We start from the raw sequence: 23,138 nt of genomic DNA on the forward strand, positions 1-23,138 counted from the left end.
GCGGGACGGCGTCCGCCTTGCATTGGCACTGCCCCGCTCCGGCGCTGCGGGTTCTCAAACCTAACTCTTCAGGCTTACATCTGCAGCATTCCCCAGCGTGACCCGTTATCTACGAGCCTGGGAGACAGGAATGAAGCGGGACAGACATGCTAGGGGAAGCGGCTCAGCTCGATTTCGTGCACGGGCCCTCGGAGGTTTCGGTTCACCGGGGGAGGAGGGCAGCGCCTTCCCGCTGCTGCAGCAGCTCTTCCGCGGCTCCTCGCCAGGCTCTGCCTTCCAGCTATAACACATGCCTGCACCTCACATGCTGCTTAAGGCCACTCCATGATCCTTAGCACCTCCCAACCCTGAGACGACCCTCATCTCCCAAAGTTAACCCCTCAGAATCACCTCCCAACTCTGCCATCCCTAATATTCCTCTGAACAACTTGCCTTCCCAGCTACCAGCTCCAAACAGACCATGCAGCCCCAAGCACCCCCCAGCTCCACGGGCATCTCTGGGACCTGCAGCCAGGGCAGGCCTTCTCCAGACAGGAAAGCCAGAAGCCTTTACGATCCTTGAAAATTAATTGCAAAAAACATCCAGTCTTCTATACTTAAAAACATGGCCTGTTTTTCAATATTTACCTCTAAAAGCACACACACCTTCACATCTCTATATAATGTCTCAGAATCCATGACACGTACACAGCACTGTGAGCTAGAGTCTGGCACACCTAAGATGATATTGTTATGAATAGCGTATTTAGATACATGCACTTCATTTCTGACTGTAAAATCAGAATTACACTTTACATTAAAGCCTGTGTGGCTGTCCATTAAGTTGGAGCATTAAGATGGGATGCTGAATGATCTAGTGCACCCACTAACATCATCTTTCGGTCTCTCCTTACTGACAAAATTGAAGAATGAGACAGGAATCAGAAAATGGATCTGTTTACCAATTATTCAAAATACCAAACTTTTCTCCGACCTTACTTCCCCTGCAACACTACTTTGACAATACAAAAGGTATTTTAACTTCAGTACTTCCACCTTTTTTGGAAGGCTGAGAACTATTCTAATTCACAAATACTAGTTTTGTGTTGAACACTGTGACAGAGACTTGGGGTTGAGGGGGGGGAGAATCTGTCCAGAGCTGTTCTGTGATTAAAAAAAATCAAGTAATGGCCTACAAGTAACTTGTGGTTTTGTGTTACATGTGCTCTGTGTGTAAAGCATCACTCTAGATAGTTATAAGATGTCCAATTATGGATGTCCAATTTAAGATCCAAAGTCCAATGCAAAATTTCTATTGCTTTGAGGCAAGAACGATACTTACTGGGTGATGTGATAAGAAAAACCCCCACAGCTGTGCAAAGATCTCCTCCCTATTGAGATCAGTCATCTCCAAAATTACATTTAATGTATCTACATAGTGTGCAAAATAGGACTAAAACTTCATGCACAGCTCATTTCAGACTGCATGCTTTCATATACTCTCAAGAATAACAGAAAGAAAAAAGAAAGAACTAAGCTAGCACTCCAGCCTATGAAAAAGAGAAGAAGCCTGGTAGCATTGTCTTCCCTGTTTCTGCTTAGTTGTTATTACATTATATTCAAACAAGTAAGAACTTTCTGCTTAAAAACTATTAATGATTTTGGTGTGGAAAACAGATTCATGTCCTAATCCTGTAAACTTATATAACATTCTATTAAGACTCAACTTTTGTAAACCATACTAGTGCTTTACAGGTCTAAGAGCAGAGAGTAGCTAACCACAGACTACAAAGCTTGAACATTTGTATCTGAAGCTTTTTTCAGCATTTTAATAGACGTGCAAATGTTTTACTAAAAAAACTTTCCACTGCCCAGGATGGACTTTGAATTGCACAGGGAAGGAGTACTTTTTTTGTAACAGATATATGAAAAAACCCATGAGGACTCTCAAAATAAAATATTTCATTACACAACATTAATTAATGCAGAAGCAATGTTTAAAACAAGCAATATTACATTACATTTATTAATGTAGTATCAAACCCTATAGATCTGATGGATACAGTCACACTGCTGCAGGCGCCCTAGTGATATTCTAAAGATGACTAGACTCCTTATCCTCATTAGAAGTTTTAACCATCAGTGCCTTTCACTTTTATACTTTCCTCACACGAAGCAACTCAGTACGATAATGCAGCCATGTTATCTCTTAAGTGTAATTTAAGAAACTCTCATTTTGAAACTTAAGAAATTCTCACTTTTGATGCTGCCTTTCTAACCTCCTCCAGTGTCTCTAGCCATAAAAGTTTCCATACTCTTAAAGCATTTGCCAACATATAATTTAAAAAAAAATCCTATTAGCAAACTCTTTAGAATATTAGAGAGTTCAATAATGTATTTTGCTTTTTAAGATTTAGAGCAGGTGGCAAAGAATAATTCTTTAACAACTAGCGATTATTTGCTTATTCTTAGAAACAGGGCAAACAGGCATTAAAAGTCTGAACTCTTCTAACAAAGCATTAGGAATAAAAATATACAGTGGTTTTCGAAATGCCTCCTTAACTATTTTGACAAATTTCAACAAAACCAAGTAGGTATAAACTAGGTGAAAACAGATATATATTACCCGTTAGGGAAAGGTTCCTAACTAGTTGAGCTGGCAAGGCTGGAAAAGCCTTCCAATCAAAGCAGTAGGAACAAAATCTTAGCCATTTTAAACTAACATTCATTGGTTGATGAGAGGATTATACAATGTGTCTACCTGAAGTCGGAGAAATAAGGCTTTCTTTCTGGGGCTGTGTTCTAGCTCTTCAGATCTTAGGCAGCCCTACAAATCCTACTGCCATGAAATGTACCTTGTACCTTGAATACAGGGGCAGGAAAGCTAAAGCCTGCTCAGTGTTCTCTTCACCAGCGCCCTATCCTTTCGTCTGATATTCCCTGTTAATAAGCCATAAAAGGAGTTACTTTTACAGCTAAAGTCCCCCTGTGTTAATAATTTCCTTTGCACATGGTTAACAGCTCTGCCTTGACCCTACCAAATATTTGATTCAAAACTAGGCATTTCTGCATGAATTAGTGGTGGGTTTTACTACTTCCTGACTAAATTAAATGCTAACTCACAGAATCAATACAACTGCATTCTAACTTTCTTGAACAGAGTTTTAGTATTTTATACATTATTTATTGATAAATAAATCTCCTGAAGGTCTGGACTAAAAAATACATATATGTAAATAAAGGGGGAAATCTTACTTTCTTCGTATCATCTCTACAGGGCATTGTAGCTCTAAGGAAATTTGCCTGTGAATCTTAAATAAAATCTCCAGAATTTACACCATCTGCACCATCCCCCTGTATGATATTTGCACTCTATTGGTTTACAGGTCTTAAAAATTCACAAATTCCTGTGCACTGTTTACTGACAAGAAGCAAAAGTCCTAGCATTGTACAAACTATGGGCATGAAAATTATTTTAATAAAAAAGACAACTTCTTGTAAAACAAATATTGCACACCACTACAGAACACATGAACAACTTCTACATAGTTCTTTTATTATGCACTTTTGCATTAAGTTTGATTAAAAAAAGAAAAACAATGAGAATTTCCTGTCCTTAAGATGAATTTCAATACTTTAGAAAACAATGGTATATAACATCTAAAATTAAAATTAGTTTTCACCTGGTACAGGCTGTCTCTCATTCCATTCACTTGTGATTAAAACCTCTAGGATTTTTACGTGGTGTTCAGTATTATCCGAGCTGCAAGAGATGGATTAGGCAGTAAGAACTAGTTTACATGAGAATTATTCAAAAAAGTTGGAAAAATTAACAGCAATGCCCTTCACATTAGAAGTAAAGTCAGCAAATTAATTAAATTTAACTTTTATATACAACTAACCCATATTTACAGTGCAAAATATAATAAAGATGACCCACATACCTTGCTATCTGGAATTTGAAAAGCAGAGGGCTGAAAATTTCAGCCAGAGACCTTGCATTCAAGAGATTTTTGCTGGAGGCTTGACAAACTCTGAGGAAATGCTTGAGCAAATACTGGAGTGTGAGCCAATACTGGGGAGGTATATTTGGAGATCTGATGAGTTTCTTCAGCAACTGAGCATATTCCTCTGAGCTCTGCACTTCTGCAAGCAAACAGATAAAAAGCTCTTGATATCAGCACAGGAACATGCAACAAGTAAAATGAAACTATGTGTGACTCCTTTGGAAGCATCAATGTTACAGAGAAGAAAAATAATTCTCCTTTACTGCTGTAAGATTCTTTCTTCTTTTGGAAAAAAGTGAAATGCTCAGGGAAGAGTAAAGAACAAGTATTTATAAGTCAAATGGAAACAGATATGCATTTTGGTAAAAACCACAATGTGCTCAAAGTGTACTGCTAGAAGTCTGTCTTGTGTTTAGCGTCACACATGATTGGGTAATTCTGAGATGCACTAGATAAGTCTCACAGGTGCCGTTCTAACTTTGAAGGTTACCAGCAACAATATCCTGTCCTGAGATGTATAACAGGATACTTGGCCCACGTGCTGAAAGCCTATAAGCTGTACTTGCTTGCAATGACCACTGTAGATGATGAATCTTACATGCATGTATTTCTCACTTCGTAATCTGCAGCTCCCAACATGCCACAGAACAACATGACCTCTAATACACTTACTTTGTCAGCACTGATAAAAAGTTAAAAATTAGCTTTCTGCATACAGCCGAGTCCTTGATTTCCACCCCCCCCCCAGTTTTTCTATAGTCATTCTACTCAGTAGAATGAAGAGAACTGTGTTTCCCTGATATTTTGCATAATGTTTACCTAAAGAGGTAACTAAATAATGCATACCTAGAGCTGAACTGAAACAGCTTTCATCAAAATTGGTGAAGTATACATGTTTTCTGAGATGCTGCCAGGTTCTGCAGAATCTTCCCTGTTATGTGGGTGACAGCTGGACGACTGGATATTCAGAATCCTAATGAAAGCTTTTTGTCTGACGTTTGAAATAATGTGATAATCATACCTTGAGCTACAGAAATCATGTCACTGTAAACAGCTGCTGGAATGATGGGATTTGGCAGGTCCAGGAGATACCTCTTGAGAGCATCTGCTAAAGTGGGCACATCAAATGTCTCCAAATCCAATGAAGAGGCATCTAATCGGAAATAGCAACATACTGTTTAGACATTGGAAATAGGACAAAATACACAGGCTTATGATATTAAGGCTTTATACTAAGCCAAAACTGCCAATTTGTATCTGGTTTAAAGGGAGCAACTCATAAAAAAAGAATGCCAGACACCAAGAAACATCTTTGAGATGAAGAAGATACAGTGCTCAACATTATGCCAAGGCCTCTGGCATCTGATGAAATAGCTTCCAAGGTTGTGTGTGGCCTTTTGTCATGTATAGTGCAGGGCTGAACTCAGAATAACAGTAGGGACTTCTGCATGTTGGCAATGTTATGGAACATCAGAACACCTTTAACAAGTCTCTGTTTTACCTGCAAATATTTTGTGTAAGTATTAATCGAGGGCTTGGGCAAATGCAGCTTCTCTACTGGTAGCTACTTCTATTATGAATGGAAGTTTGATTAACAGCCTGGGGCTCCAGGTCCCTAAATATTTATGCGTGTAAGTAAAAACAAATATACACGTGCATTACTGGGTGCTTGGTGGTTTATGCAGCTGTTAGGATTTATCTTGTAAAACCTGATGTCCTTCCAGGTTTGGTAAAGGTTTGGAGTGTCATATAAAGGATTACTTATTAGCATGGGAGCAAGGAATATCAGCAGCAAAAATAAAAATAGGAAAATACAGGAGTGCTTACTTATTGCAAGCAAGATTAGGGTTCATCTTAAAAGATGAAATTCTGGCACAGTAAAATCCTAAATGTTTACAGAAAGATTGACATTTGGCCCAAGAACTTAAAGATATTAATGCTGACCAACTTTCTAGGCTAGCCAAGTCCCCTGTAAAATAACTGCGGAACCTATTTGGTCAGTTTAAACCAAATTCAACAGGCAAGCAGAGGAATCAGATACATGGTGTGTCTCCACATACTGTGAAAGAAGGCAGTCAAAAGGGGTTAGTGAGCAACTTAGTGCTCCTCCACCTCCTGTTTGTTTTCCCCAAAGGAAAGTTCGCAGCAGGAGCTTAATTCTGTTCAGACACCAGAGAATTTGCATGAGAAAAATACATTATGAATGGCTCAGATTTTGAAAATCTTGCAGTGCGAGTATGAATTTTACAACAGCAATTGTGCGTCAGAGAATCCAACCACAAATTCATAAGAAATAGTTTTAAGTAGTTTTTTTCTCCTCACAGGATGTATTTTATTTCATAAGTCAAGCTAAATCCTGTTTCTTTCAGTGCTGACCCATTCTCATAAGCATATATCCAAAATTATTAGAATGAATATATGAGTAAGAATAAACATGGTATTCCACAACTCTTTGGGTGTAATGCCATAAACAGACCTGAACTCTCCCACCTGCTGAGCTAGCCAGATGTGAGTCAGCTTTCATTTTGAAGCCAGATAGCACTGTGTTGAAGCTAACAGGGAGTCATCCAATTAATATGGAGAGCATGCTAACTATAAGCAGAAGACTGCACTAATGTGTTTCACAGCTTTGAGCCCAAAGCCACCTTAGCTCTCTGAATTAGCGTGCTGCTAATTCAGAGAGTAGGTGGAGGAGATGAGATCTCTTGCTATCCATGCATCTGGACACTCACTGCACCAGCTCAGTCCTGGGAGATTCTTATCCTATCTTAAAGACAACTCAGAAAGATACAGTGATACTAAAGGGCAAAGTCCTGTTTTCTTTTCTCAAATCTAATTACATTTTAAACAAGACTACATGTAAACGACAAGTTCTGGTTCTCAGGAGACCGATGAACCTTTCATAGGAGTACACCTCAGTTTAGAGACTTAGGGATTCAGATGAATTAGGGGATACATTCATACTGGTGCCATAGAAAATCTGGACTTATCTGGACTGAAAAATGTAATTATGATACGAAAAATATAGCTTGGGCTGCCAACACCATGCACTTTTCTCCTCTCCCTGCTTGCAGTCATATACTACTTCACTCCCACCACAGAGACAGGATGCTCTTTCGATTTCAAGGGACCGACAACTCATAGTATCATCTCTTGTGCAGTTTGTTAATCTTTGTAGCTACTAAAAATGCAGAGAGCTAATTCACAGTGCTTCCTTTGTCCACTTGGCAACATGACATGTAACCAGTTTCATTTTCTGGCCCTTGTATTTTTGTGCTCTTTTATGCAGGTGGAAGCTCACAGCCACGTTGCACCCCAGCTTGCAAAGGTGTAGTCAAGCACTCCTCCTACAATAGTTCCTGATCTTTCATACTGCAATTGAGTGTTGCCATGCCAGTATATTCTGGCCTGAAGTAGAAATAAAGACTGCCAAAAAGAGAAGGCAATATATTTCAGAAAACTTGAATGGGTATGTGCTGTTAGTATTGTAGCTGCATATTACTGTCCAAAACCTGAGAATACAGCCTACTGCAGAAACATTAATTCAGTTCTCTTTCTTTTCCAGCATCACTTCTGTAGCAGGCAGGGAATGTGCAGCTGTTGCCTCCCCACCTACTGGACGAAAAAAATGTGCACACAGAACTGTATGTAAACAACTGGCCATTTGTTTACAAAATAAAAACCTGCAGCCTTATGGGAATAGTGCATCTTTCTCTAGCTTCTGAACAGAATACCTTGTTTTAGTCTGCACAGATAGATTGTCGGCCCTTGAACAACCAAGTGACCAAGAAAGGATTTAAATAATCATTCTTGGAAAAAAAAGTGAAAAATGTCTCTCACATTACATGTAAAAGTTAGAAATGTTTTCTATTTATGTTTATCTTTTTAGTAGTATATTATTCAGAACTGGCACACATGCATACAAGCTGAGCAAGGGAGCAAAGTAAAGAGGACAAGCCTGACCACAAAATCTGTCTAGTGCTATAAGGAAGAGAACTGTACTTACCACAGTCAAAAATTTGTCTTAATTCAGCTGAGCTGCTTGAGCCTTGTGCTCCATACAAAGTTGAACACTCCAGACCTTCAAAACAAAATGTACGGGATACATTAACACTGCAGTGACTCTTGCCATGACAAAACATAAACGCTGCTTTCTTCAAATACATACTGGCAGTATAAAATAGCAACTTTCTTCCACCACCATCCACGTACCACAATACAGAATGTGATTGTTTTTAAAGACTGTAAGACAACTCTTTCTACGTGCAAACTACTGTGTCTGCAGAAAGAGCTGGCCAAGGAAGATCAGAGATACCGGCAGTCCCATGTAATTGGTACAACTCTCCATGGGCTGACTGTAGGAGGCCAGGACTAGGAAACAGGTTCACATACCCAAGGGCAGAAAATAGCTTGCAGGAGCAACATGAGAACCAGATCTTCCTTTACACTCTACATGCCAGCTGGAAACATGAGGTCTTCCAGGTGGATAAGAAGTGACCAGCTCGGGTCAGGCCACCCTACCCCACAGGAATGGAACAGGGATATGATATAGTTCTGATACATTCTAATTAACTTTAAAGATTTAAATGAAATGTCCAAGTTACGAGTGTGTCTAACCTTTGGCACCCTATGCAGTCAACAGAGACAAAGAGACCCTTCTGTGGCATAGGTAATCCTTAGGTCACCTTTGACTATCCACAGACCACACAACCTCACAGTCTATGTAGGCCAAGTGTCATATCACTGAGTGAGAGAAAAAAGTCTAAGTCACATAACATGTCTGATAGTCTATCTGAATAGAAGATGCAAATACATTGTTTTTGTGTGAAAATGAAGAGACACAAGGAGAGATGCAGAGCACCAACAATTTAACAGTATCACTAGTGATTCCTGAAAGCACTAGTTACTTATACAAACTGTTGCTAAATACTGGCCCTTCTTATTGATACCGGGAAGCTCCCATTCATTCAGGAAAGGCTCTGTGCTCTTGGCAACAAGGCAACACCAAACCCTTTTCCCTTACCTTTCAATAATTCTTATATTAATTATTAAATGTCAGTTGAGGTAAGCTTTGGTTTTGCAACTACGGTTCAAGTAGCCTCTGTTGAGCAGAAATCAATGCAACAAACCTTAAATAAGGTTGTTCCATATTTGTTAAGTAATGTGATGCATTAGCAGCTCTAGAAAGGGGAGATGGCAGCTCTGCATCTGGTTCTGCACTCTTTGCTCCCGTAACAAAAAAACTTTTGTAGATTTTTCTTCAGCTTACCTTTCTTCTCAATTGTCTCCACTATCTTGATAAGAATTGGTGGAGCGACATCAGGAGGTGCAAACTGCTCCGTAAGATCTGGAAGTGAAAATGCTGTAAAAGAAAAAGAAGAAAAGTAAACCAAGTTACAGGTGAACGCAATTTCTGTTTATGAAAGTCATGACACATAATGAACTCAGTTAATTTTTAAGTACAGAACAAACATCGCACTTGTCAGGCCTCATCAAGAACACAAATAATCAGAAAGGTGAATAAAAACAATGACAATTGCATTTTTATAGCATTTTCTTTCAGGGACCTCAGTCAGTCCTAGAGTCACTCCCAATATTGTCTAGGAAAAGAAAACAGAACATAAATTTGCAGTCTTCGGATGGGCATTAATACAATACAAGAAAGAGAAGAAAAGAATTTGTCAGTCTGAAACGTTTACATCCAGCGTGCACCAGATGAAGAAGCTACAGACATCACCATCTGAGAGTTGCTGTTAGGGGTAAAACAGACTTAGAAAGGCTTGAAATAGCAATAGAAACAAGTGTTTCACACTTGCACAAAAGTTCAGTAACTCCTGTTTCATCTTAGTCTTCAAGCATAATACTATTTGCAGTATAGTTTTCTCGAAATAAGAATTTTCTTTCTATAATGACTGGTTAAGAATATAGCAGTATAATCAGAAAGGGACATTTTGCAGAATTAAACAAACTTGCATACATATTTTATATATACACTGTCAGTTTTCATGCAATCCATTTTCTTCAAGGAGAAAACATACTGAGTAGAGAAATGTTCTGCCTCTGATGTGAAGGATGATCTGTCTCTAAACGCACTGTTTTTTTGCCAAAAGAGTAACTATATAAAGTTTTAGAGCAATTCTCTTTAATTCTTGGAGAGCAAGAACGTTTATATAAAGATATTACCAAACTACTGCCAGAAACATCTGGCATACTTTGACACTATGATTTATAAACACAAAGTTTAATCACTGAAGTGAAACTTGCCAATTGCCTAAGTGGTGATAATCTCTGCTCAGTTAGGCTCACCACGGACCAACAGAGAGCAATTCTTAAACACATATTCACATACATGCTTGTGTGTGTATGTATGCATACATGCATGCACATGCACTCACCCTATTTCTGGAAGACTGAAACTGCACAAAATTATAAAGATAACTAACTACAAAGAGAATAAGAAAAAAATAACACAATGGCAAAATATAAAGAGAGTTTTTAAAGGAAAACTTTGAGATAGAAAAAAAAATTAAATATCCCACAACTGAGAAAGAGAAAGCAGACAATTATGGCTGAGAACTATCCTATTTTTGAAGCAACAGTTATGTAATTTTCTAAAAATGGCAAACAATTTAAAACTGTAAGACAGCAAGGAAGGAAAAGAAGGTGTCTGGAAGAGGAGAAAAATGAGAAGAGAAATGAAAGATAATCAATAATCATTATTTATGACCTGGTAATGGAAGTGGAGCATACTGGGACACTGAGACATGCCCTTTACAAAGAGAAGTAGGATGATGGTAGGATAATGAAATACTTTCCAGTCCATTTGTAACTGAAAAGGACAATAGAAAAACATGTTAGTCTTAACAGTTTAACTTAGAAGGCCCAGAAAATTAGTATTCAGGAGTCCCGAAAGAGTTGCCTAAGCAGATCACTTAATCAGGCCTGCTGATGTTACTTTTCAATAACTCGTGGAAAACTGCAGCAATTCCTGGGGATCAAGAATTTTAATGACCAATCTGCATTCTGGTAGGACAAAGAAGATAACTACGTGCTAGTTACATTATCAGTCCTGGGCAAAACATAGGAAAACATGATACTACACTCAGATGATAAAACAACAAAAGACAGCACTGTAACTAAGGCTTGTCTGCATAGCTTTTTAGAGGGTAGGTTCTGCTAAAAACCACACTACTTCCTTCCTTGGTGGCACTTTAGTAAGCTGAAAGATGCAAATGAGTAGGCATAATAAACTCTAAAGTTTTGTCAGATAGCTGACTTAGTATAACACTGTGATTAAAAGCTAAATTCAAAGAAGGCACATCATAGAGATGCAGCTGACCAGTAGATCCCCAAGTATAGTCATTAATGCAAAACAAGTTACTCAGGGAAGGAGTGGACCTTTCATCTCTTTACATCTTCAAAGCATTTCCAGGTTCCATCTGGAAGACATCTTTTAGCTGAACATCATATCTGCTTTATTAAACACAAGTTGGGCTCAAATGGAAGAATGCTGCACTCCAAGCAGCCTCTGCTGAAGGACGCTGGAATACAGATCATCTGATTTGAAAAGTTCAAATCAAATAGTTCCTTTTGACCCCAAAGTATGAAACTATCTCTTGATAAGGGCAAATCTATTGTAAGAATAAATGAAAGATCTGATCAGTCATATAAAATGGTATGCTATGAAAATACTCAAATTATAAGATACTAAAAGGCTTAGAATGCTAAAGCCATAAAATGCATCACTTACACAGTTGCAGAACAAGTTCTAAGAAGAGTTTATATATTTTTACTTAAGAAAATTATTTTCTGCTCCCTTAGGTAGGTAGCGAAATTAAGTACCTTTCTCCCTCTTGCATAACAGCAATGAAATTGCATCATCTCTGAACAAAGATGCTTATCTCATAATTCCAGCTGGAAGCAGCATGCAGCAACAGTCAACGGTCTAAACTGAAACTGAGGAAAGAAAGGAGAGACGAAAAAGAAGAAACAGAGACAGAGGATGGAAGTCAAACCTGACAGACATCTGAAACATATCAGGTGACAGCTTGGCAGTTCAGGTATGATCCATCCAGGCTACTAAGCATCAAAGAGAACTATGCTTTCTCACATTAACTGAACTGTGCCTTGAAATTCTGAAAGAGATATGCTCAAAATACCTATAAACAATATGTATTTAGAAAAATAATTCTATTTCCCAGTAGATTTGAATTTTCTACAATAGGCAGTGCCTGTGGAGTGTTCAGTTGCCAGCTGAGGATAAAGCACAACATGGATGGAGTCCAAGCAAAGCAAAAAGGAGAATCCAATGTCAGGAGAAGACTTCAGTTCCCGGCAAGAAGCCCTTGCAGGGTGAAGAACAGCACTACAGGAAATGGTTTGTGTGCATGGGACATAAGGATCTGGGTGGATGTAGAGCTTACCCAGACTACCTAAACAGACTCCCTCCTTCTGCAACCTACTTGATGCTCCATGCTTTGCAACTAAATTTTAAGCAGGATCTTAAGCTTATAAACTAGACTTATATAATAATCTGTTACTGAATTGCTTTGTTGTACAGGGATCAATAATATTCTTAGTGAAAGTGAAAGGCGTTTCGAAGCTACGCATTTACCTTTATATTTATGCAAAATCTATATTGTGTTTAGAGAACATATATACCTAAAGCAAACATCACACTAGTTAAAAATAAAGACTTCCAACACCCCTCTGCTACCCTAAAATATGCAATGGGAAAATGTTAAAAAGTCTGAAGTTCAAAGGATTCCTGATGTCTCTTACCCCTATATTGCACTCCTTTTCTCCAAAACTGGAAACTTCTACATAACAAAGACATCGCTGAATTTTTAGAGATGAAGAGAGCGTTTAAAATAATGAAAATCTATTCTCTAAGTGAATATTCAACTGAAAGCTCGGGATATTCATCTCTCTTTTAATACTATGCACACACTGGTGATTGTAAGCTCTACAGCAAAAAGACAAAAACGCACACATACTCACTCAATGGCAAGTACAAAACCTGCAATTTCCTTCCACACAGCAATGACAGAGAAATTCGTCGAAGTCACACAGTTATAGTGCTCAGCAACATTGAAAAAAAAAAAACATTCACTTCATCAGCATGTACGAGATGGCATTAACAAATTAAAGTTACTTAACCTCCCACCTGTTCTAGGATTTCTTACTCATTGCGCCATCTCCATTATAATTAACTCATAGCATCAGACTGACTTGTATTTTAAACTTCCCAGCTTTTCCACAAAAAAGAAAATTATGTACATTTAAAGGTGAAAGGTCTCATGAAACACCCATCTGTCAGGGAAAAAAAAGACTTAACAGTACTTACAAAACTGAAGCCAGTTTATAACATTTATACAGAATACAGCCCAATTTGGGAACAGTGTTGTTCAGTTTCAAAAGTCTGAGAAGAAATGGCAGAGGCCAAACTGAAGAAAATTTAAGCTAATTTTGGAAAAAAAACATTGACTCCCAGAGCCAGAATAAAAGTTATCCTTAAAGAAGTCACGATTCTAGATCAAGTGCTCCAGAAGAAAACTCAGCATGCATATCAAGATCTACAGAGGGACAGGAAAACTTTTCAGATAGGTCAGTCTTAGTAAGAGGTGAACAAAAGCTCACATGCAACCTGCATTTAGTACCTGATTTCAAAAGTATTTTTGACTTTGAAGCTTGCTGTAGCACTGCACAGAGATTTGGAGAACCAAATCCATTCTTTAGAATCCGAGCAACTTTGTAGATCCCTTTGCTACAATCCAGTACCAGTTTTTCACTTAACGCAATCATTTTTCTCCCAAATTCCTGTACTTTTTTTTTTTTTTTTTTTTTTTTTAAAATTCCACAGTCTTCAAAGTATTAAGGTTTTGAAAAGCTGAAAAGTCATACAGTTTTTGCGTCTTCTTTCTAGTCACAGGTCTAGTAGTGGTTTGCCAGATAGTAAAGAAGCTTCTGATGACACTCGATAAAAGCTGGATTTTCCATTAGGTCTATTTTTACCTTGCCATAGTGAGAACCAATGAGGTGAACTACAAGTCAGGGTTTGCTCCAATCTGCAAACTCTTCCCTCTCCCTGATACAGACAGGCCTGAACAGCTTTAAGGCAATGGGCAACGTGGGAGATGAGAGCATACCTTATGTTCAAGGGTTGCCAAAAGAGCTACGAAGTGCAAGATGAAACCAGTACACAGCTGCACCTTTTGGAAGGGTTCTCAGTAAAAAGTGATACTTTAGAGTTAGTACCTGGCAATGACAAGTGGAAATTTAAAGATGGAATTTGGCTTCAGATGCTTCTGAGCCAAGTCTTTCATTACTGCTAGAAGAATGAAAATGAATATTAAAAAAAAAAAAGAAGAACATAACTTAAAATGTAACAATACACAAGGCAAAGAAGTTTTACAGGAACTATATACTAACATTACCTGAATTCAGATTTGAGTCAAGATTAGTCCATGCAGTTTCCCCCCACCCTCCCATACATCTTGCATTGGATGACAACACAGCCCAATGCAGAAGTCTGGTATTTGAGAGCCCAGGTCTTAATGTGATGGTAAGTGGCTTACACGCATGCAGATATGCTCTTTATGCATGCAACTGTATCCACTAACATAGTGAATTACACATTAAGAGATTTACGCATATCCTTGTTTGAAAGTCACACAATATGTCCAAATGTGAATGGTTTGACCAGCACTGAAACTTACTATTTGACTATTTCATTGCCAAGCAGGTTGTAATAATGCCTCCAACAAGAGTAGTCACCAAAAAATAGAGAAAAAATGGCGGCTGATCAAGCACCTAAAACATTTTTGCCAGCAGCACCATCAGTGACATAATGCACGACAAATTGTGGCCAGTGGAGGTTTGTCCACAAAGTTCAACAGCCATGCTTGCTATTGAAAATTTGGGGAAACACAGGCGCTTGCTTTCTTGACTGAAATGCTGTTATTCCGTCAGTTATGTACTCTATTGGTTATGGGAAAGGGAGTTCAAAAAAATATTTCACTGTTATAACCCATCTCCTGCGCCGACTGCTAGTGACCCCCAGAGCAGAGAGAGCAGTGCTTCAGGAGACTGCACTGGGAGCACACCAACAGCAAACCGCCTGCAGAAACACGAGTGCCAGTCCTCTAACACTGGAAAGCACCAGAAAGTGCCTTCACACGAGCGACGGCACAGCCCAGTGCTTCTCATGGCCCTGCAGTGGCAGCTGGTCCAGACACAGAGCCTCAGCCACCGCGGCCCCCTCATCACCTGCTTTCATCTGCTGGGGAAGAAGACCACATAAGCCTCCCAAGGCATCAGAGTGACAAACTCCTAACTTAAGAGCAAGAGGGCATTTCATGGTCCATTATATGTTACTTCACAGTCTTAAGAAGTAGCAGTTTCCTGCAGAAACTTTCAGTAGAACAGTATGAAGGATTTAAAAAAACCCTAAAATCCTGTGGAGAAAGTATCCATAGAGATCTGTGCTATGAGTTCAATGCCAGACCAAGACAGAAAAGATGAGTATGGTATTACAAATAATTACCAGAAAGGAATTCAGTCTGAGATTTGAGGACCGTCACCTTGTCTTGCCATTTTTAACTTGAGAGAGCCTAACAGCATTTATGAAAAGAACAGGCAAATAGAGCGTTCAGAATTGCCTGCTATTAGCTAAAGTTTTTCTTCTGGGCAAGGATGTAAGACAAGAAGGTGACAGTAAAGACAAAGAAGCTGATGCCACTGTATGTCTCAGATAAACTGAGGACTGCAATAGATAGTAAATTCAGCTGCACTTACTGGAAGAGAAAAACAACTCTTCCTTAGACCCTGCTGGTTTAGTTTGGCTATAGTTAAATCCTCCTAGATGCTGGAAGCATCACTGAAAACAGCATGAAGAAAAGCTGTTCAGGGTTAACCGCCTTCTCCAGTACTAGTTTCATGAGAAAGAGTTCAAGACAACACTATTAATGGAAAAATAGGAAAGGGACTTAAGCTTCAGTGAATTTGACACAGCATTACAAGTGGCTTAATAAGTCTGTCTACTATTACTTGTCTTTTATTTTTATCAGATGTTGTCAGGCAGACTGCAGACACAGAATACCAGAGAAGCCTTGGCAACCAAGGGACTGTAGACGTGGGAGAAATGAAGAGAGGTGAAGACTGTCACAGAACTAGAAAGAGGAATGGTCTGGCCCACCAACACTATCAGCCTTCAGGTTCACCAGAAGCCTATTTTTGTGGAGACAGAAAAATGTCTGCGAGTCAAGATTTATTGCAGTATGAATGACCCCAGAGCTATGAAAAGAAACAGGGAAATGATGCCTGCTGGTGACCTTACATGAGTGGGGTTCAACTGGAAGCTGGATGGAAATACCACCAATTCTAAAATCCTTCAATATTATGCAGCCAGCACAGTCTACTTCTTCCATCAGCCAATAGGTGTTGAGTATAAACTAGGGGACGAAGCAAAAACTTAATTCAGATATTCTCTGTTAATGGTACACTGACAATTTTACCCACAGACAGAAACACAGATCTGTACTGGAAAAACCGTTTATTACATAAGTTGTCATCATTCCTCTTTTTCCTTTGACTTCAATGAAGAAACACATGAATAAAGCAGAACACCCTTTGCAAGGCATCTCAATGACAACATTTAACCCTGATGGATAAACACTACTCTGTTTATACTTCTGGAATTCAAATAGCTTTTTAAAGCATCCATATTTCTGCTGTGATCCTACATCAGTAATACAGAGTGACAAGAAATTTTCCAAAGGGTTTATTCCAAAGGATGATGACTGTATGAGTTTTCACCAGCCATGACATTCTGAACTGCAGTCAGTCCCAGTGTATGGTTCAAAATGCAAAACCAGCATCTCCAGAATCCTCCGCATGAGGTATGTACTGACAGCCTCACCTATAAGCTTGAAAAGGGGCATTTCAAACTGACTTTCATAGAAAAATATGCACAACCTGTTATAATATATGTGGCACTTAACACAATAAGGCCAGGCAGTAATTTTTCAGGAAGACAATTATATGTGTTTCATATATTGGGCCACTTAAAAGTCCAACCCACTCAATCTAGGAGGGCTGGAATGAAAACTGAATGTTACTTGATTTTATCCTGGATACACATGCCAAAAAAGACATATTTACCTGGATAAATCTAAGTTGTAACAGAAAAAAGTCAAATACCTCGCCTTGATACTTTCCAGGATTATGAGCACATATATGCAAGCAACAATCTGATTGATAAAATATCATGTGCATGGTGATTATGCAGGAAGTTTGGGGGACTGGGAGAACTAATTGCTCTCTTCAGCCCTATTTATAAAGTTGTACCAGCTGCACTCTTAGGGCCAAGAAGAATAAGGGGCAACTATAGGAAGAGAGAGGAAACAAGTCCAGGCAAATACAGATTAGTGCAAGAAATTAATCTATAATCAATAGGTGGCAGAACTAGACAGAACAAAGCTTTCATTTGACATAGAAAATCAGACTTCACAATATACCAATTCTACTGAAAGAAAACTAGGGTCTCTTCACCTATCTCTGACACAAAAATTAATGCTTGCCACAGAGCTGCTGCCTTAATCAACCAAGGATTCCTCTAAGACAAAACAAAATGAAACTGCGAAGAGAAAGATAAAAAAAGAAGAGATTATCTGGCTTGAGGGAAGTTTAGCTGCACAAATAAGTGGGGAAAAAAAACACCAAGCAATGCAGAGTACTGCTATTCCTTTATAATACTTTAATGCTTTTAATAGCAGCTGCTAATCATGTTTCACACTTATTAATTTAATGTTTCATAAAGCCCTATTTCTGTCATCTGTTGAAAGGGAAGTGATACTGTCTGTACTGGGAAGGAATTCTGTACATAATATTCTATCAGATTAAACCTCAGTAACTTCATGAATTATGAGCTGTCAGGCACTTTTCTCATCTGCTGCAGAATATACTTCCTAGAAATAGGAGCTATAAATAAGACAACAGATGTTCTTTGTTGGCTTCAGCTAAAGCGCATATAATTTTCAAAAAGCAGCCTGCAGTCGAGACTGTTGTAAAGACAGTATTCTGCTTCCCTCTATGGGTGAGATTTTACAATACTCCTTTTCAAACTAGAACTGAATTTAGGGTTTAAAATGGCTGCAACTATTTACAGTTAGTGTTAACACAGTTAAAGAAACAAGCAGCCCTGTTCTGAGGAAAAACTGCAAGGCTTACAAAAAAAATATTAACTAAGTGCAATATTCTGGCACGCAGTACACTGCATTGTAATGCCATATGTAACGCATAAACTGCAAAAGAGATCCCTGGCTAAAAAATGAGGAAGAGATGGGAAAACCACCTGCTTATTCAATTGTTCTTTCAAAGAGCTGTGAGATAAGCAGAAACAGTAAAATAAGAAGTAAGAATACAATAAAAGGTGATTTTCTGCTTATAAGTAGAGAATTGCACTCAATAAGCTGAGGAGCACAGAGGGGGCCCAGGACAGACACCACTGGAGCTGAGCCCCAAGCAGACTGGCCCCATTGCTTCAATACTGCCAGTCTCTGGGAAAGGTGTATCTCACCTCCTTCCCGTGGTCTGGATCATGGGGCGTGGCCAGAGGCTTCTCATGCTTTCCTTGAGGGTGGCAGACTGATGTGTAATTCCCTCTTACCCCTGTATGACATGCAGGTGCACAGCAGGTAGCAGTGTCCCCACAGTCCCTAAGAACATCACTTTAAATGGAAGAGCAGGTCAACATCTTCTAACAGAACAAGCCAGCGCAGTCCTCAGAGCATGACTGAGAAAGTCGGAGTAAGTACTTTAATAAGCCAACATGTACTTTTTTGTGTCTTATTGATGTCTGCAGATTTCTTCCCAGCTGTTTTCAGTCAGAGAAATATTAGCAAATGAGAAGTAAAATGTGGTGTGGGTAGCAAGTTACTGCATCTCCACAAGCAAGTAGATGATGACAGAGGTGATGGTAAGGGAGGGACTGGACAGGGTCAACCAAGAAGCTAGACTCAGTGAATTTCAAAACACTGCCTTTTTTGTCAACTGAGGGTTGTTATATTCTCTCCTTCTCCTTCAGGACTGCTGCTTCAGGGCTAGAAAAGAGCTGAGCTCTGCAATAATTTGAGTACTTCTGCCCAGTTCTCCTCAGAGATACTAACTGGTCATAAAAAATTTACTATTCCTGCTTCTGGCAGTGGTTTGACATGAAACCATATAAGATATCAAGAAAGAAAATGTATGACACTGAATATTTAAGTGTAGTGTGGATAGCACAGGTGTGAGGACAAACAGTACGTTCCACTGGCAGCTGCATCTTGTGACCTACTTACCAGGTTCCCAGAGGAACCTTCAGGCTTATTGTTGTCATTAAGCATCCAGACTGCAGCAGTAGTACCTAGAAGCCTTTATAAGAATCAGAACAAAGTTGTGATAGTTCTCTACTAGCAAAACCTTCCTTCCTAGTCTTATGATTAACTAATCAATCTCTTGGAATTGATGCCTTATCACAAATTCATCCTCCTCTTTCCCCAGGATATTAAAGCCATGATATTCTATTAACTTCTGCACTCTAGACTTTTTATTTTTGTAAAAAGGAACAGTGAAACTGTAGTAAAAGTGTAATTTATTTTAGAGAGACTATATATAAGTTAAGGCATTTACATGGTATTTTACTACAATCACTCTACAAGGAAACAGCAGCAAAGATCCCTGTCTGATGGCTGCTGCTACACTATGTAAACACATAAACAAAACTACATTAAAAGAGTATCAAGACCACAAGATCAAGCACTCAAAACTTAAGACACCAAGGAACCAAGCCTGCAAGTGAAAATTCTGGTTTGCTTTTCATAGAATCATAGAATCCTTTAGGTTTGAAGGGACCTTCAAGATCATAAAGTCCAACCATTGAGCCATCTGTTTCCACATAATGACATAGCATTTTTCCAATTAAATTACCCTGCCCATTTCAGCACACAAAACCTAGTGCTTTCAAGGGACAGAATCCAGCTCAAGAGCTGAGGTATTTACTACCTGAAGCATTATCCAGATTCCACATGGTCATTCAGTAGGCTCATATTCTCCTATTTACCTTTCTCTTCAAACCTCAATCTTCTATCATCTTATCTCATCTCAAAATTTCTCATGCAAGAGTACCTTGCTCCACAACTTGTTCTTGAGTTCTTTCTAGCAAGTGGGGAAAGAAATGCATACGCAGTTATTCCTGGAAACCATCACCACAATTAGAGAGACAGCTGCCTATCTTTTAAGGGAAGGAATTCTGAGGTCCATCTCAGGAGGCACTTGAAAATTTTGGTTCTGGCCAGCCTGTGAAAAGTAATGATGAGATGATTTCAATGACACCCTTCAGAGGTTTAGTGGTGACCTGGCAGTGCTAGGTTAACAGTTAGACTTGATGATCTTCATGGTCTCTTCCAAACAAAACAATTCTGTGATTCCACAATTCCTGTCCTGGAACCATTTTTACCTAAAAAGCAGTGACATGTCATTTCCTCTGAATAGTTTGACACTAACCTACAAAGATTACAAACAGTTCCCTTTTGGTGATGGTTAGTAATGATGCTCAAGTAACTGAGGCAGGACTGCTGTATGGACATTCACTGTGAGAACCTGGGGATGCTGGAACTCTCCAGAAGGACCTGTTCCACCTGTAAAGGAACCCTGTTCTTTACTGCTGTTTCCAGGCTTTTTTTTTTTTCTTGTTTCTTTGTACCATGAAGGTGTTTCTTAGGCAAAGCCATCACAGCTTTGTGATAACTCTCCTTGAGAGGCGTATTTTAAAACACTATTTTTTGATTCAATACTCATAATAATTTGTTTTGCTCTGAAAGCATACTTTGTCTTGCTACCTTTTTGCTGTGGAAGAAAGAATGGGAGAAAAAATGCCAACAAAACCTCCTCAAATTATGCACAAGCAAGCAATCTAGAGGAAAGGAAAAAGCTCTTCACTACTGCAACAAAAAGATAATGTGTATTATTGTGCTTGAGAAGTCAAGTTTTTTAGATCTGGAAGATTTACATAAAAGTACTGGCAAAAGCTGCTGACTGATAAAAGCCAAACAGCTCCTTCATCTTTTGGGAATTATGGAAAACATTAAGTACACAGGAAGTTAAAAATAACAAGTGTGCACCAGTTGCCCAGAAAAAAAAATGCAACTAATGGTAACAGCAATCCAGCACCAGAATTTTTATTATGGAAACTAAGGTATTTCAAATCAAGCTTTTTTCCTCCACTTAAAAAAAAAAAAAAGAAAAAGAAAAAAGAAACAGCTTAGGGCTTTAGCTGCAGCAACATAGAGCAATGCTGAAAATGAAAGGCAGTCTTATTAGAAAGTAAAACTAGGTTAATCCTCACAGCCATTAAACCATAGGCTGATCTGACACAGACACAGAAACAACATTGTGAAATTCCTGAACTGGATCTACAGAGTTAATCCCACCGTCATCTTTAATTTCAGATGAGGGAAAAAACTCTAAGTCTGTATATAATAAGATTTTTTGACCCATACCATACACCTGTTGAGATTTCTCTGCATAGCAATGTCAGCATTGATTTCTCATTCCAATGTATTTCACATTATCAAGATGCTATACAAAAATGATGTCACAGAATACGAAGCACCTGCATTTAATGCATGAACTTAAAAACCTCTCTTCCATAAACAACTGTTTGTCCACACTCCACTGCTAAAGTAAGCTTCATATAGACCTTTGCAGTCAAAGAGGTGAATGAATTTCATCGATCTTTCCAAAGCAGTCAGGGTCTCAACTGGCTGGCTAACTACAATTAGACAAAGACCATCCTTTCTGTACTGCCTAGCACACTGCTTTGAAGAAAATCACATAGTGCAAAATCTGTTTGTAGGAAGTGTAAAAGAAGAACTGGAAATAACAAAGATGGTGCTAATGAAAAGCTAGCATGAAAATCTGGCTATGTTTTAGATCACTGTCTGCACGCCAAAGATTAACTGAAGTCAGGGTAAGGAGTTATGTGAACAGGATTTCAGTCTGCAATGAGAACATTCAATTGCAACAAAACTAAAAACAAGAGGCAAAGCCTCTGTTTAAGAAAACCCAACCATCATGCTAAGCACTTCAGCTCGGAGAAATCCTTTTGCAAACTCCATGCAATCCTACACAGTTAAAGAGTTTCTTGGGGTCTTAAGTAAAGAAAAATGTGTCCCTCTTGAAAACAAGCAATGTGTTGTGATGGTGTGAGACTGAGTGTAAGAGGCTGAGATAATTGCCAGAAATATTTTGTAAATGGTGTTAGAAAGCCTAAACTGCAGAGGGTCTGTGCAAACCAAAAAAACACCTGGTTAAGAACTGACAATATGCTCCCTGGGAGTTTTAATTCAGGTGGATCAAATGAAAACTGCTGTTCCAGGGAGGAAGACAGGGAGGCAGAACCTCTTTTTATGTCCTTTACAAGGACTCAAGAGGTGAGCAAGAAGCACTCTGACTGTTGCTTCCCTGCTCCCTGCCTCTGCCACTGGGCTGCTGCCTTACACTGGCCTACTCCAGCACTGGGGGATGTGCTGTGGACGTTCTCTGCCTTCCCTGTAGAAAATTCATGATGAGCAGGATCAATGTGCAAGTGGACAGCCTCTGAACTTGGGGGAATAGTGAGTGTATATAGATGAGGCTACCATGAAATACTAATCTGTTGAATATTTAAGTGCTGCAAGTGTACAGGGCTTCTATAGGTTACACATGAAAAACCCGTAACAGTTTTTCCACCATTCTGCTCCTGCTAAGATAATTAGCTATCTTCTAATCAACCCATCCATATCTGAAAAATATAATGGTACTATCTATCTATACATCTATATCTGTCTCCAAAGATGTACAAACAGAGCTAAAGCTACAATCACACAGTTGTTTCAGAATGTTGATTATAGGATGCAATAACGGAGTAAAAATACATCCCTGCCTTGCACAAGATGTGCAAAGGTCTTTAGCTATGACTCACCAAGAAATGGGTGGAGGTTTGTGAGGCTGAAAGGCTGCTGCCTGAAAGAAGTAATCCTTCTTCCACACTGGCTAGCAAGGACTGGGAATTGACTGACATTCTGTCAAAAGGACAGGTATATCCTGATTGTTTTCCTGTCATCCAGTGGGGGG

At 38.9% G+C, this 23,138-nt stretch overlaps 1 protein-coding gene across 1 annotated transcript in view; it reads right to left on the reverse strand.

Annotated features, from left to right (window-relative positions):
• Positions 1 to 2,863: 2,863 nt before the first annotated feature.
• LOC103776588 (phosphatidylinositol 3-kinase regulatory subunit alpha-like) overlaps positions 2,864 to 23,138 on the reverse strand; it is a 32,568-nt gene continuing 12,293 nt past the window's right edge. The window contains exons 2-7 of the mRNA XM_008944106.1: positions 9,256 to 9,348; positions 7,993 to 8,067; positions 5,008 to 5,139; positions 3,924 to 4,125; positions 3,663 to 3,742; positions 2,864 to 2,919 (exon numbers count right to left, since the gene is read on the reverse strand). Of these exons, the coding sequence (XP_008942354.1) occupies positions 2,864 to 2,919; positions 3,663 to 3,742; positions 3,924 to 4,125; positions 5,008 to 5,139; positions 7,993 to 8,067; positions 9,256 to 9,348 (638 nt within the window). The remainder of the gene's footprint in view (positions 2,920 to 3,662; positions 3,743 to 3,923; positions 4,126 to 5,007; positions 5,140 to 7,992; positions 8,068 to 9,255; positions 9,349 to 23,138) is intronic.

Source organism: Merops nubicus, unplaced genomic scaffold, assembly GCF_000691845.1.
Source record: "Merops nubicus isolate BGI_N331 unplaced genomic scaffold, ASM69184v1 scaffold47390, whole genome shotgun sequence".
Taxonomy (NCBI): domain Eukaryota; kingdom Metazoa; phylum Chordata; class Aves; order Coraciiformes; family Meropidae; genus Merops; species Merops nubicus.